This window comes from Sorex araneus, chromosome 1 (assembly GCF_027595985.1).
Source record: "Sorex araneus isolate mSorAra2 chromosome 1, mSorAra2.pri, whole genome shotgun sequence".
Lineage (NCBI taxonomy): Eukaryota > Metazoa > Chordata > Mammalia > Eulipotyphla > Soricidae > Sorex > Sorex araneus.
Window position 1 is genome coordinate 36,154,246 of NC_073302.1, and position 14,162 is coordinate 36,168,407.

Consider the following 14,162-nt stretch of genomic DNA (forward strand, 5'->3'; position numbering starts at 1 on the left):
TAGGCTATCAGATGCCGAGCACTTCCGGGAGCTTGGTTTTATAGTCTCTGGATGTTGGCTGTTGATGGGATTACATGGCACCGGGAGCAGTTTCTGGGTGTGACTGCCTAGCTACTGGAAAATGGGGAATCTAGGTGGAATATATATGTATATGTGGAATATGTATACATATATGTATATATGTATATATATATATATATATATATACACATACCTCTCAGAGAGCCCAGCAAGCTACCGAGAGTATCCAGCCGCACGGGCAGCACCTGGCAAGCTACCCATAGCATATTCAATATGCCAAAAACAGTAACGATAGGTCTCATTCCCCTGACCCTGAAACAGTCTCCAATCGTTGGGAAAGACGAGTACGGAGAGGCTGCTAAAATCTCAGGGCTGGGAGAAATAGAGACATCACTAGTGCCCGCTCGAGTAAATCGATGAACAACGGATGACAGTGATAAAGTGATTATAAGACTGTTGACAAGAGAGTTTCAGACACATCCCATCCCCCCACCACCAGTGTCCCATCCCTCCATCAGTAACCCCAGTTCCTTCCCATCACTCCATTCCCCATCTCCCTGATAGACACATTAAGTTAATGTTGTAGTTTGGGTCCCAGGCTTCCAGTTGTGTTGGGTCTAGAGGTTTACATATGCACAGATACCTCATGTCTACACCACAGATGAACCCTTAGCTATTTTTAGCAGATATACTGCTGTATAACAGATGTACCAAACCAGCACATATTTCACGTATATGTATTGAAGAGTTTAGAAAAACTGATACAAAGTGATACTATCACTCCTCAAAGTAAAAGGCACATCCTTCACCTCAAAAGTGCCATTGTGTATCATGTGTCGTGTGTGTGTGTGTGTGTGTGTGCGTTAAGAACATTTTACATTTTTTCAGTTCGCATCTCCCATCCTGAGCGGGCCCTCCAAGCACCCTTTACTTGGTGGTCCCTTCTCTATCTGAGCTAGAGGTGGGGTGGGGAGGGGGAAGGGATGAGGGTGGTGAGAGGGATATTGGGATCATTGGTGGTGGAGAATGGGCACTGGTGGAGGGATGGGTACTCGATCATTGTATGACTGAAATGCAAGCACGAAAGTTTGTAAATCTGTAACTGTACCTCATGGTGACTCATGTAAAAAAAATTTTAAATTAAAATAAATCACATTTTACATTTTTAATTTTACTCACTGTGGCTCACAAGCTGTGGATAACAGAGCTTCAGGCATTCCGTGTTCCAACTCCAATCTCACCACCAGTGTCAGCATTGCCCCTGTGTGGAAAGAACACTTAACATGAGAACTATGCTTGTTGCACACAGCATTAACTACTGGCAGGACTCTGTGGATGGATGGCTACAACCTACTCATCTTGCATAGCAGTAACTTTGTACTTATTTAACAACATGCTGGTTGCTAAACAGTTTTGACTGTTCTGGGTATTTGGGAAGGGACTCCCAATCAGTTCCTGGAGTCTGGGGGCCCCTCCCAGGTATTCTCAGACAAAAAAGCAGGTGATTCGATGCAAGGGCCTAGAGATGCGGTGATGCTTGGGCCCCACAGTGCCCATCCCACCCTTGTGGTGGTGCTGGTGACCTGCAGGGCAGTTACCCGGGATGCTTAGGAAAGCAGGAGGTGCTGGGGTTCAAGCTGGGAAAGGCTGTGGGCCAGGCATGTGCTTTTAAGTCCTGTCATAACTCTGGTCCCTAAACATTTTTAGTACTATTCAATCTAGCAGGAGAGACTATGGGGAATATTTTAGTGCTTTTCAATTATTATTAATGTAAAGATACTTTCTTTTTTTTTTTTTTTGTTTTTGGGTCACACCCGGCGATGCACAGGGGTTACTCCTGGCTCTTCACTCAGGAATTACCCCTGGCGGTGCTCAGGGGACCATATGGGATGCTGGGATTAGAACCCAGGTCGGCTGCGTGCAAGGCAAACGCCCTACCCGCTGTGCTATCACTCCAGCCCCCATAAAGATACTTTCTTAACAGCTATGAACTCCACAGTTCTGGCAACACGCAGACATACCTGTCAGGTAGATATATTTTCAGGTAAACATCAAGAAGTTTTATGCGCAAACAATGGGGAACACTTTAGTGAGCTCTTTAGGCGATGTTGCGGTTTATTTATCACAGGACTTTACATACACTGAAAAGTCATCACATGCAAGTTCAGTGAATTATTTCAGCGACAGGCAATGCCCAAAAATCCAAATTAGAGAATCATTTAGTCTTCTCTCCCATGGAGTGAGAACAGGTACAAATCTAGCCAACACAATCTCCCTCCTCTATTCTATAGATGAAGAAACTGAGGCTGGAAAGGAGAAAGGACCTGCCCAAACCCATTCTCTACCAATCGCTCACACAATCTGCACTTCTCACTGTCTACTGGAAATTAATCCAAAGCTCCCATGGGCCCTGGAGAGAAGGGGACTGTCCTTACACATAAATTTCCAGGTACTGCCACAGAAGGGCGTAAGCAGGGAAGACGCGAGTTCAATGCCACCTCAGCTATATGGTCTACTCGAGTTTTGTTTCATTTTTCAGACATTAAGTTTTAAAATGGGTGTTTTTCAAGATCAATTAAAGGAATTAATGTGTGCATATGAATCTGGAGAGAGAGAGAGAGAGAACAAGAGAAGGAGGGAGGAAGGAAAGGGAAAGAGACTTTCTATGCAAATTAGTTGACACATTGCTCAACAATTGTTTGGTTTTCTAGAATCATCAAGAAAACTCAAATTCTGGGGCTGGAGCGATAGCACAGGGGGGAGGGCATTTGCCTTGCATGTGGCCGACCCAGGTTCGATTCTCAGCATCCCATATGGTCCCCCGCACACCGCAAGGAGTAGTTCCTGAGTGCAGAGCCAGGAGTAACCCCTGTGCGTCGTCAGGTGTGACACAAAAAGCAAAAAAAAAAAAAGAAAAGAAAGAAAAAGAAAAAAGAAAACTCGAATTCCTACAACCAGAAGAATTATAAGCTGATAATTGGTTTAACACAGAGCCAGGAGTAAGCCCCAAGAAGCACAGGGTGAAGCTCCATCCCAATGTGTTTAGATTATTTTAATACTGTACATGGCATATTCTCGGCACCTGGATCTGGGCGGGGTGGGGGGGGAAGAGTACTCTAAGTCAGACAGCACAGAATCTGGGGAGGAGGTGGAGTCACTCGCCTGTGCTCAGAAAGTTGGGCTCAGGAGTTGGGTGAAGTTGTATCGATCATCTCCGTTTAGAAGGTGCCTGGACTTCAACACCTTCACAGATCAGATAGAGGAAGACTGTGGGAGGGGATAAGACTTAGAGCTCTGGGGCTGGAGCCAGAAGCGGGTAGGGCGTTTGCCTTGCACGCGGCCGACCCGGGTTCGATTCCCAGCATCCCATATGGTCCCCCGAGCACCGCCAGGGGTGATTTCTGAGTGCAGAGCCAGGAGTAACCCCTGAGCATCGTCGGGTGTGACCCAAAAAGCAAAAAATAAAAAAATAAAAAAAGACTTAGAGCTCTGGATCAAGGAACAGAAGCCAGCCAAGGCTTTCCGGGGGCATTACTATGATTCCTTCAAGTACTAATCAACAGACTTCGCTTTGTATAAGATAGGCCAACAGGGAAGCGTCTAGTGGTCAGAGAGCTGAGGACTACTAAGGGACTAACCCAATGAATGCTGACGTTTCCCAAGTCTTGTCAACCCCACCTCCTCTCCAGACTGTGCACACATTCAAGTACTAAGTCCACTGGCGGAATGAGAGCCAATGTTCCAGCTGTCCACTTGATCCCATCCCTAGGGCCAGTCTGACCTGATGAGGACTCATAGAAAACATGCAGCATCCAGCCAGGGAGAGGCGGCAGGAAGGGACCCAGTCTCTTATTGTCCCTACGTCCACAGGTGCCCACCCCAAGCACCAAGTCCAGGTCTCCTGACCAACCCCAGGAGCCTCCCCGCCTCCGCCCAGAACATCCCCAACTTGGTGGTAAGCACAGGAACAGGCCCCTAGACTGAAGAAAATGCCCCTGGCTGTGCTGAGTCTTAGCACTAAAGCTTTCCCCAAACCTTCCAAAAGACCAGTTCAGATCTATGTAGGCAAAGACCAGAGCTGCAATGTAGACCCAAGATCAAAATTCCCAGGGAGGAAAGGGAGAGTCTGTCTGTCCAAGGAAGCCCCACGAGCCCAAAGCTGAGGGTCACACTGACCAAAGTGCCTCTTTAAGATTGCTTCTTGGGGGCTGGAACAATAGCACAGCGGGTAGAGCACTTGCCTTGCACATGGCCAGCGACCTGGATTCTATTCCCAGCATCCCATATAGTCCCCTGAGTACCGCCAGGAGTAATGCCTGAGAGGATGAGCCAGGAGTAACCCTTGTGCATTGCCGGGTGTCACCCAAAAAGAAAAACAAGGGGCTGGAGCGATAATACAGCAGGTAGAGGGTATGCCTTGCACACGGCTGACCCAGGTTCGATTCCCAGCTTCCCATATGGTCCCCTGAACACTCCTGAGTGCAGAGCCAGGAGTAACCCCTGAGCATCGCTGGGTGTGACCCAAAAAAACAAAAAAGAAAAGAAAAAAAAAGATTGGTTCTTGGGACCAGAAGGCCAGTACAGCAGGTAGGGCTCTTGCCTTGTACATGGTCAACCTGGATTCATTCCCAGCAACCCCTGGGGTCCCCCAGGCACCGCCAGAAATAATTCCTGAGTGTAGAGCCTGGAGTAACCCCTGAGCATCATCAAGGTGTGGCCAGAAACAAAATAAACCAAAAATCAAGATTGCTACTGAATTACTCCTCAGCCCTGACCAGCCCACAAAGACATGGTGCCCTGAATCTAGATACTATTCTGGGTCCAGGCCCCCATGCCCTGTGCTCTGCTGTGTGTCAGCCATGAGAGCCCCTATTTCCGGGCGCTTGCCGGGCGCTACCTCCTAGATGCCTGTCTAATCAGCAGGCCTTCAGGCTCCAGTGCCGAGCCCACTGCACTCCGTGTCCCCTCGGTGTCTAGGGAGTGTCCTCTCACTCCCACCTCGCTCCTGATGCTAGCATGCATTAACTCGGATCCATCACGGAGAGAGGCCACGACGTGTCTGCACAACCTTCAGGCCTCTCTTTGATGGCAGCATTACCCCGTGCTGCAGGCCAAGGAGTCAGGGCTCAGGGCCCACCAAGGCTGAGGCCACAGAGCTAGGAAGAGACACCAGGACAGCATCAGGGAACCAGGAATCCAGGCAGGACCCCCACTGTGCCATGTGTCAGGCCCCAGAAGAGTGGTCCGGGTACTCACGCCACACAAAACCACTCAGCTTCCTGCCATCGTGGAGGAGAGCAGGGTCAGTCACATCACCCAATAAATGACACCATAAAACGTGACCAGTGTGAACAGTCACACCAGTTGGGACTGGCCTGGAGAGGGAGCATTTCACCTATTGGAGCAAATCGGGGAGGACTTCCCAGAGGAGAGACACCTGAGCTGAACTGGGGAGGGGAACCAGCTTTTCCAGAATGGGGACATGAACAAATGCAGGGAGGAAAAGAGAAGGTGGGGTGGGGGGAGAGTCTTGAAACTGGGGCAGGGGAGACCAAGAAAAAGGGGAGGGAGTCACTGGAAGGGTCCCTGGGGATAGGAGGCGGGGAGGGGGAGCTGGGGCAGGGGGACCTCCAGGCCCAGAAATGTGCACCTTATCTCGCCCACGAACCAATGAAAGGAGGCCTTCGAGGGCCCCTAAGCCTAGTGGTTTCTTCTGTGCAGAGGCAGCCGCAGGGCAAGCTGGGAAGGGCCTTGGAGTCTGTAGAGCTGGCTGTAGGGGTAACGCCCACTCCCCTGACAGGCTCTGAGGAGCTTGGGGAGCAGAAGGCCCTAAAAGGCCATTAGCAGAAAGGCCAAGGGCCACTCCCCGACCAGCTGCAGGTGGAGATCCTCAGCTGGCCAGCGCCTTCCTCATCCTCAGGGAGGGAGATGCTGGTACGGGCAGCTGGGTGGGTGCCCAGCAGGAGGGACCGTGGGAAGACATACAGAAGGGAGGGCACGTGCATACCTGTTTGAACACAGAGGCGAAAGGTGTGTGGGGCCCACAGAAACACACTCCCAGGCCTCGAGACAAAGAAACCAAGAGTCAGAAGGGAAGAGGTGGGGCCCGAGCCATAGTACAGCGGGGAGGGCACTTGCCTTGCGGATCCCCAGCACGCTATATGGTTCCTCAAACACTGCCAGGAGTGATTCCTGAGGGCAAAGCCAGGAGTAAGCCCTGAGCACCACCAGATGTGCCCCCCACCAATAAAGGGGGAAAGGGCCAGGCTGCCCTCTGAGTGCTTCTGGGGTGCAAGCAGTTTTCAGCTCCAGGCTCTACTGCCTCTCTGCTGCCTGCCTTTCCAGGCTGATAAACCAGCCAGCTACTCTAGGATCATCTGGGGCCCCCTGCCCTACCCCCACGACCCTCACACCCCCAGTGTGTCTGGCACATTCAAGCTGGGCTGTGGGGCTACGGGTAGAGCCGGCCAGACTGCACCTTCCCTGAGAAGACACCAAGGGTCCACAACTGAGGCCAGGCATGGCTCTGAGAGGACCCAGGCTGGGGAGGGAGACAGTCTGTTCCTAGACCTCTGGTGCCTGAACTAAAACGCAACCTAGTGTTTCACTTTTGAGAGCTTCACTTCCGAATCCCCAACCCTCTGCCAGAAATGCACACCTCCCATCTCATGTGCAAATTCCAGGCTGCTCCAAGTCCCAAAGCTGTGCGTGGTTTCTTGCCCCTGGTCCCCTACATCTAAATAACATGACGTGTAAGTGATAATCTGGGTGACACTGCCCCTGCCCACGAGGCTGGGAAGACCCAGACCGCTGCCTACCCGCCTCTACCCTGCCCAGGCTTTCCCAGAGTCACCACGCAGAGCTCCAGCGTTGGGAGGCTCAGCTCACTCTGACCTGCGGGCAGTGGCTCCCCCTGGCCAGGAAGGCTGCCTGCACGGGCAAGAGAAGCTGGGGGGGGGGGGCTGGAGCGACAGCACAGCGGGTAGGGCGTTTGCCTTGCACGCGGCCGACCCGGGTTCGAATCCCAGCATCCCATATGGTCCCCTGAGCACCGCCAGGAGTAATTCCTGAGTGTAGAACCAGGAGTAACCCCTGTGCATCACCGGGTGTGACCCAAAAAGAAAAAAAAGAGAAGCTGTGGGGAGTGACAAGGTGGTAGTTGGGAAAGCTGCCCCAAGGACTGGCTTTGTGCAGTGGGGTTCCTCTGCCCTCAGGGCAGGTACCCAAGCTTCCCTTTTGACCCCTACTACAAAGCAGCTTCTCAGTGTTTCTGGGGCTCCTGAGCTGCCTGTGCCAGAGACTCAGAGGGCGAGGATCCTCCCTGCAGGGTGTTTTAGGAACCAATAGCAAGAATGTGCTGGGAGCTGGTTTCCCCACAGAGCTCTGAGCTTTTCCGGAGTGGTGCTGGGACCCATGCACTTTCGGACACGGGAGAGTGGAACTCAGATAGACCCTGGGGCACATCTCACTGTTTAACCCACCTGCTCCTTCTCATCTCCACCCATGTGTGCCAATGACCTGAACTTCCCGCAGAGGCTAATCTCACCCCTCACTCCACTCCCCATTTCTCCCTGAAAACAAAATGACAGGAACATGGCATCATCCTTCCACATGTCAAATGCTCTGCTGAGATGGACATCTGATGGCTGTCTTTGATGCATGGGTTGCTTGTTTTGCAGGGCTGGGCGTGGAAACCCAGGATCTCATACACATGCAAGGCAAGTACCCGATGCTGGAGCCACCTCCCAGGCCTCACTCTTTTACTCTCTGGAAGAGGACTGACAGGGAATTCCCCTGCTATACAGATGGACAAGCTGAGGTCTGAAAAGTGCAGCAGAGAGCTAAGGTCCTACTGAAGCCTGAGGTCACAAGGGTGGAATATGGAGGGTTTTACTCTGAGATGTTCTAGGTAGTGGTCAGTTGATCCTCAGCTACTATCCCAGAGAAACTAGAAGACACTGCCTTCCCCAGGACTGAGATTCTAAAATCTGATTTGTAAGCATCAGGCCTGAAGTTTCCATTATCACTAGGTTAGTGGGGATGAACCAAGTCAGGTCAGGCCATTAAGCAAATGCCAAACTCTGAAAACTTGAGGAAATGACCAAAGATGAGGGGCAGGAGGGCTGGGGGGAGAAGGTAGGAAACCCAGACCCAAGCCTTCTGCTGAGCACTGAACCTCCTTTCCCTAAGACTATGAAAATCCCTCTGCAATCTGCTCCTGGATGCTGTGCAGCTCAAATTTCCAAGTTTCCTTAAGAAGGGTTGGTCCCCAAGGCGTCTGCAGGAAGACACATCTACAACAAGGGTGGGAGGGAATATTCCCACATCAGGGGATCGATCCCCTTCTTTACTCACAAAGCTTTCAAGAGCACTTCAAAACTCCTGCAGGTAACTTCCAGATCTTCTACCGCTCACAGTCCTCCAGCTCAGCTCCTGATTAACAAAGGGAGGGGAGGGGCCTGGGTCGGTGTCTCCTGAGGGTGCTGGGCTTGGATGAAGAAAAGGTTGAAATGGATCCGCCCATATTCAAACAGCCCGCCTCTGCTGGACAACTGAACTGGTTTCTAAGGGGCTGGGCCCCACTGTGAATGGCTTTGTAAACACTTCTCCATGGGGGTCTGTTGTCCCTACAAAAGTTAAGACCCGCCACCAGAAGCAAAAGTGCAGAAACGCCCAGGCACTGAGATCTTTATGGTTTTGATCCAAACGGGTAAATGGTTCCGGTTCACTTATCCGGCTAGGTAACTCAAATTTCACATCATAGATTCAAAGCACAGAATTTTGAAATGTGTCATTAGAATAAAATACTATGGCAAAGGATGCTTTGCGCCGGATCACCCTAGCACCGTGATTTTAGTATTCTCATCTCGAAACTCGAATGAATTCTTGGTCTGGTAGCAGCAGAGTTTGAAAAAGAAAAGTAAGAGTTCTAGAAAAATGAATCCACAGATACAAGAACACCAAAAACCAAGAAATTCTGAAGCATAAACTTCTAAGCATAGTCGTTGAAGCTTAAAAGCAGACAATTATAAAGACGCTAGGCTAATCAGTAAAGCTTATGTTCACATAGAGTGTACGTATTATTAGAAGGGCAGGGGATCAGGTACTGAAATCAGTGGTAGGCACTTGCCTTACATATATCTGGCCCTGAAGGAAGGAAGGAAGGAAGGAAGGAAGGAAGGAAGGAAGGAAGGAAGGAAGGAAGGAAGGAAGGAAGGAAGGAAGGAAGGAAGGAAGGAAGGAAGGAAGGGAGAAAGAGCGGGAGGAAGGAAGGAATATTCACAGTATAATCTTTGAGTTACAGAGTAATTCAGAATTTTTAAAAAGACATGGATTTAGAGGACTTAAATCTCTCCCCCCAACATTTATAAACAGTAATTCAAATGAACTAACATATACTTTAAGGCTGCAGAAAGTATATACAAACATACATACATGTGTGTGTATATATATAGATATGAGATGCTGTAGTAGTAGCATCATATTTCCAGGGACAAAAACTTAGTCCTAGCATCTTAATATGTAAGGAATGTGCTTTTAGTTTGCTTAAAAGCTTAAAGTCATAGAAATATCACGTTTGAAAACAAAGGAAGAAAGGAAAACTAAGATTATTGGAATCTTAGTATCTTAGTGTTACAAAATCAGATTCTATAACTTGCGGGATCAAATTATGGAATTCTTTAATTTGTGAGTAATGGTCCAAAAATTAAAACTGTTCACCTGAATCTCAAAGTCTTGTAAATACAAAGAACCACAGAATCCCATATCCCAACACTACTATGAACGGTCCGGGTAAATCCTTTTGGAAAATCGTAACAGGCAGAACTCGGGATTTTTACATTTCGTTACTTTGGAAGAAGGAAGATGGAGAGAGGAGAAATGTTGGGAGAGCGAATGGAAAGCCCCGCTCCAGTCCCTGGCGCGCCCCTGGGCCAAGGAAGCTGAGACCGCGTCCACACGGCCAAGCGAGGACCTGGGCTTTTCGCGTTTGTTCTGATCGCAGTAACGGAGCGTTGCACCGGGATGCGCCTGCCCGCGCCTCTGCGCAACAAAAACACAACCAACACCCCGGAAGGCCACGCTGCCCGCACCAAGCTGCGTCTCGGCTGGAACGTCCATGCCGAGCACCGCGGTCAGGAACAGTAAAGGTAGCCAGAAGGGGACCCGCACTTGCCCGCCCTCCGGCAACTCACGGAAGAGAAAGTCGAGCCTGCGGAGGGGGACGGGGCAGGCGCACAGAGCGCGCGCCGGCGAACAGGACTGCGCCCGCATTTTCCCTCCAGGACGCAGTCCCGCCTGCGGGGACCCAGGGCGGTAGGCAACGAACTCCGAAACCAGATTTCCTCCCCTCCCCACCGCGATGCAATCGGGTTGTGTCCTCCCGACCCCTCTTCAGGAACGTGCCCACCTGCCAAAACTCTCCCGACCCTTCTCCAGGAACGTGCCCACCCGCCAAAACTCGCCTGACCACTAGAGAGGTCCCCTCTCCACTCCCCTCTTCAAGCCCCGCTGCGGGCAGTCTGGGAAGCGGGTAGGTGTGTCTTCGGGAACAACCTGCGCGCCCCCGCAGGCCTGCAGAAGCGGGGAGCGACGTTACCGCTTAGCCTCCGTCCTGGTTACGCCGTGCGCCCTCTCCGCAGAGGGCAGAGAGAAGGGCCCTGAGTTCCCCCAAAAGCTGATGATTGGAGGCGGGTGACAGTCTTTTCAGGCAACACTGGCGATCGAGATCCGAACCCTCCGCACAGTCTAGCTCGAGCTACCCAAAGAGGGAAAGTGGCCGCGAGGGGCTTCCCAGCGGGACGCGCGGTCCCGACCTAGGAGCAGGCGGTGAGAGTCCGCTAAGCGCCGGGTAGTCGCCGCGTTGGGGCGTCCGCGCGTCAACTGCCCGCCCGGAGCTCGGGCATCCTCCCCTGCAAGACGCCAGGCTGCAGCGGGCCACGCGAGACAGAGCCACCCACTGCCTGAAGTTTTGAAAACCGTCCTGGAAGATCTTGGGGAACCTGAAAACCTCTTCTTTCCCCCCACCCCACCGTCCTCCCTCGCACAGGAGCCGAGCACTAGGACCGAAATGGGGGAAATAGGGTGCGCGAGCCTTTTCTTTTTCCACCCGGGGAGTCCCGTCCACTCTCCACCCCGCCGGAAGCCAGAAAACCCCCAAGCACCGACGTCTCCCCCAAACCTGTCCCTGGCCTCTCCCGGCCTCGATTCTCCCCGTCGACCCGGGAGTGGGGTGGGGGTGGGGGACTCTCCAAGCGCCCTCCCCGCTCTGACGTTGTGGGGCTCCCGCCGCGCAGCCCGTGCTGCGCTGCGCCTACCTGGGGAGGTGCGCCTGGGCCCAGGGGGCGGGCAGTTCGGGGGGTAGGGGAGGGCCGGCGGGGAACGTTGTGGGGCTCCCGCCGCGCAGCCCGTGCTGCGCTGCGCCTACCTGGGGAGGTGCGCCTGGGCCCAGGGGGCGGGCAGTTGGGGGGTAGGGGAGGGCCGGCGGGGAACGGGCGCCGCCCCGAGTTTCCCGGCGGCTTTAAGGAGAAGCCGGCAGAGGGAGGAGCCGGCCCAGGTGTACGCGGGGGGAAGCGCCTCACCAGCGGTGCGGGCGGCTGGAGGCCATCGCTCCAGAGAGGAGCAGTCGCCGGACGGCCGCTCCGTCTGGCCTGCGCCCCAGCCTCGCCACCCGCGCCTCTTCCTTCCCTTGGCGCTCGGAGCACGCCGCCTGCAACGTGGAGTCCAGGGGCGCGTCGGCGGAGGCCCTACAGCGGGCCGCGCTGCTGCACTAACTGGCCTTAGCGAAAGGCCTTCGAGGGGGAGACCCGTAGCCTGCCTCCCTCTGCACGCCGGACCTCGACGGTTGCTCCGGGATCAGCGGGCATCCCAGCTCCAGCACCGTTTGTGGACCTTCCCTGACTGCCTGACACCAGCACGCCAGGGCTTGGCTCTTCCTCCCGCGGCCGGGACCTACCTACTCGCGCTTCTCCTCGCCGCTGGCCTCGAGCTGCCCACCCCGACACGAGCCGAGCCGTCGGCGGGCGGGATCCTGCCGCACCTCCTGGGGAACCGAACCACCCCCGCCGCGGCGGAGACCGCGGGCACCCGGACCTGCAGCGCGCGCCCCCCGGCCTGCGCGAGAGCCAGTGCGCCCGGCCTGCGAGGACTCCCCGCGAGCGCTCGGCACAGGGGCCAGGCCCGCGGGCTCCCGCGACCCCGCGTCCCGCCCCTCCCCCGCACCCCCGCCGCAACTCGCACATCTCGCGACCCTCGAGCCCAGCGGGCGGCGGCAGGGACCCCACGACCACCACCCACCCCGCCCCCCGCACCATGACGGCCGAGAGCGGGCCGCCCCCGCCGCCGCCGCAGCCCGAGACGCTGGCGTCGGTGAAGGAGGAGCGCGGGGAGCCGGCGGCGGGGGTCCCCGGCGAGGCGGCGGGCCGCGGCGCGGGCGGGCGGCGGCGCAAGCGGCCCCTGCAGCGCGGGAAGCCGCCCTACAGCTACATCGCGCTCATCGCCATGGCCATAGCGCACGCGCCCGAGCGCCGCCTGACGCTGGGCGGCATCTACAAGTTCATCACCGAGCGCTTCCCCTTCTACCGGGACAACCCCAAGAAGTGGCAGAACAGCATCCGCCACAACCTCACGCTCAACGACTGCTTCCTCAAGATCCCGCGCGAGGCCGGCCGCCCGGGCAAGGGCAACTACTGGGCGCTGGACCCCAACGCCGAGGACATGTTCGAGAGCGGCAGCTTCCTGCGCCGCCGCAAGCGCTTCAAGCGCTCCGACCTGTCCACCTACCCGGCCTACATGCACGACGCGGCGGCCGCCGCCGCTGCCGCCGCCGCCGCCGCCGCCGCCGCGGCCATCTTCCCGGGCGCCGTGCCCGCCGCGCGCCCGCCCTACCCGGGCGCCGTCTATGCGGGCTACGCGCCGCCGCCGCCGCCCGTCTACTACCCGGCCGCGTCGCCGGGCCCGTGCCGCGTCTTCGGCCTGGTGGCGCCCGAGCGCCCGCTCAGCCCCGAACTCGGCCCCGCGCCGTCGGGGCCCGCGGGCTCGTGCGCCTTCGCCCCGGCGGGCGCGGCGGCGGCGGCGGCGGGCGCGGGCACCGGCTACCCGGCGGCCGGCTGCGCGGGGGCGCGCCCCGCCAACCCCGCGGCCTACGCGGCCGCCTACGCGGGCCCCGACGGCGCGTACCCGCAAGGGGCAGGCGGCGCCCTCTTCGCGGGTCGTCTGGCCGCCGGGCCCGCCTCGCCCCCCGCCGGGAGTGGCGGCGGCGGCGGCGGCGGGGGCGGCGGCGGGGGCAGCGCGGGCAGCGGCCCCGGCCTGGTGGAGACCGCGGTGGATTTCTATGGGCGCACGTCGCCCGGCCAGTTTGGGGCGCCGCTGGGGCCCTGCTACAACCCCGGCGGGCAGCTGGCGGCGGGCGGCGGCGGCGCCTACCACGCTCGCCACGCGGCCGCCTATGCGGGCGCCGTGGATCGGTTCGTGCCCGCCATGTGAGCCGAGCGGACGGTGGAGAATGCCTAGTAGATACCTCGGTGGTCCACGCGAACTTGAGTAGCTCCCCACCACCCACCCACCCACCCCCTGCGCCCCTGAGATCTGGAGAGAAGATGGAATGGAGAGCCCCCGCGGGCAGGACAGCCGCTGCCTCCGGGCGCCCGCACGCGCTTCGGCGTCGCTTTGGGAATGGGAGGCGGCGGGTCAGAGTGTAGTTTGCCCACGGACCGGGACAAAGGACCACCAAAGGACTTGCCTTTCTCGCACGCGATGGGAGGGCCCTTACTGGTCGAGGGGACGCAGCTATGTGGACGGGGCCCACACCAGAGTCAGGGGCCCAAGTGTGAGGAATCACATTATTTTATTCTTCCCTAGACGCACGAAATTCGGACCTCCCCCCCCCCCCACACACACACAAACACCAGTTAAGGGATTAGACCTCTCACCTGGTACTAAATTACAACAGTAAAAGGTTTCCACCATGCCTTCCTTAATGTGAGAACAAGGTTTGCAAAAAAAAAAAAAGGTTTTGAAGTTTATTTTCCCCCTTTACTAGCGAAATCCCTCTACTCCGCGTGAACGTGGGCTGGTTTTGGCGGTGTCTGAGAACGCAGACCTGGCCAGCCAGTGTTGGAACCAGGTACTTCATCCAGTCCCCC

General features: G+C 55.9%; 1 protein-coding gene across 1 annotated transcript; it reads left to right on the plus strand.

Moving 5' to 3' along the window:
• Positions 1–12,330: 12,330 nt before the first annotated feature.
• FOXE1 (forkhead box E1) lies at positions 12,331–13,503 on the plus strand. Its single transcript, XM_055124140.1, has one exon. The coding sequence runs from the start codon at positions 12,331–12,333 to the stop codon at positions 13,501–13,503; it is 1,173 nt and encodes a 390-aa protein (XP_054980115.1).
• Positions 13,504–14,162: the final 659 nt, after the last annotated feature.

Excerpts from the sequence above, each read along its gene's own strand:
- FOXE1 (XM_055124140.1), top strand. The coding sequence starts at position 12,331 with ATGACGGCCGAGAGCGGGCCGCCCCCGCCGCCGCCGCAGCCCGAGACG.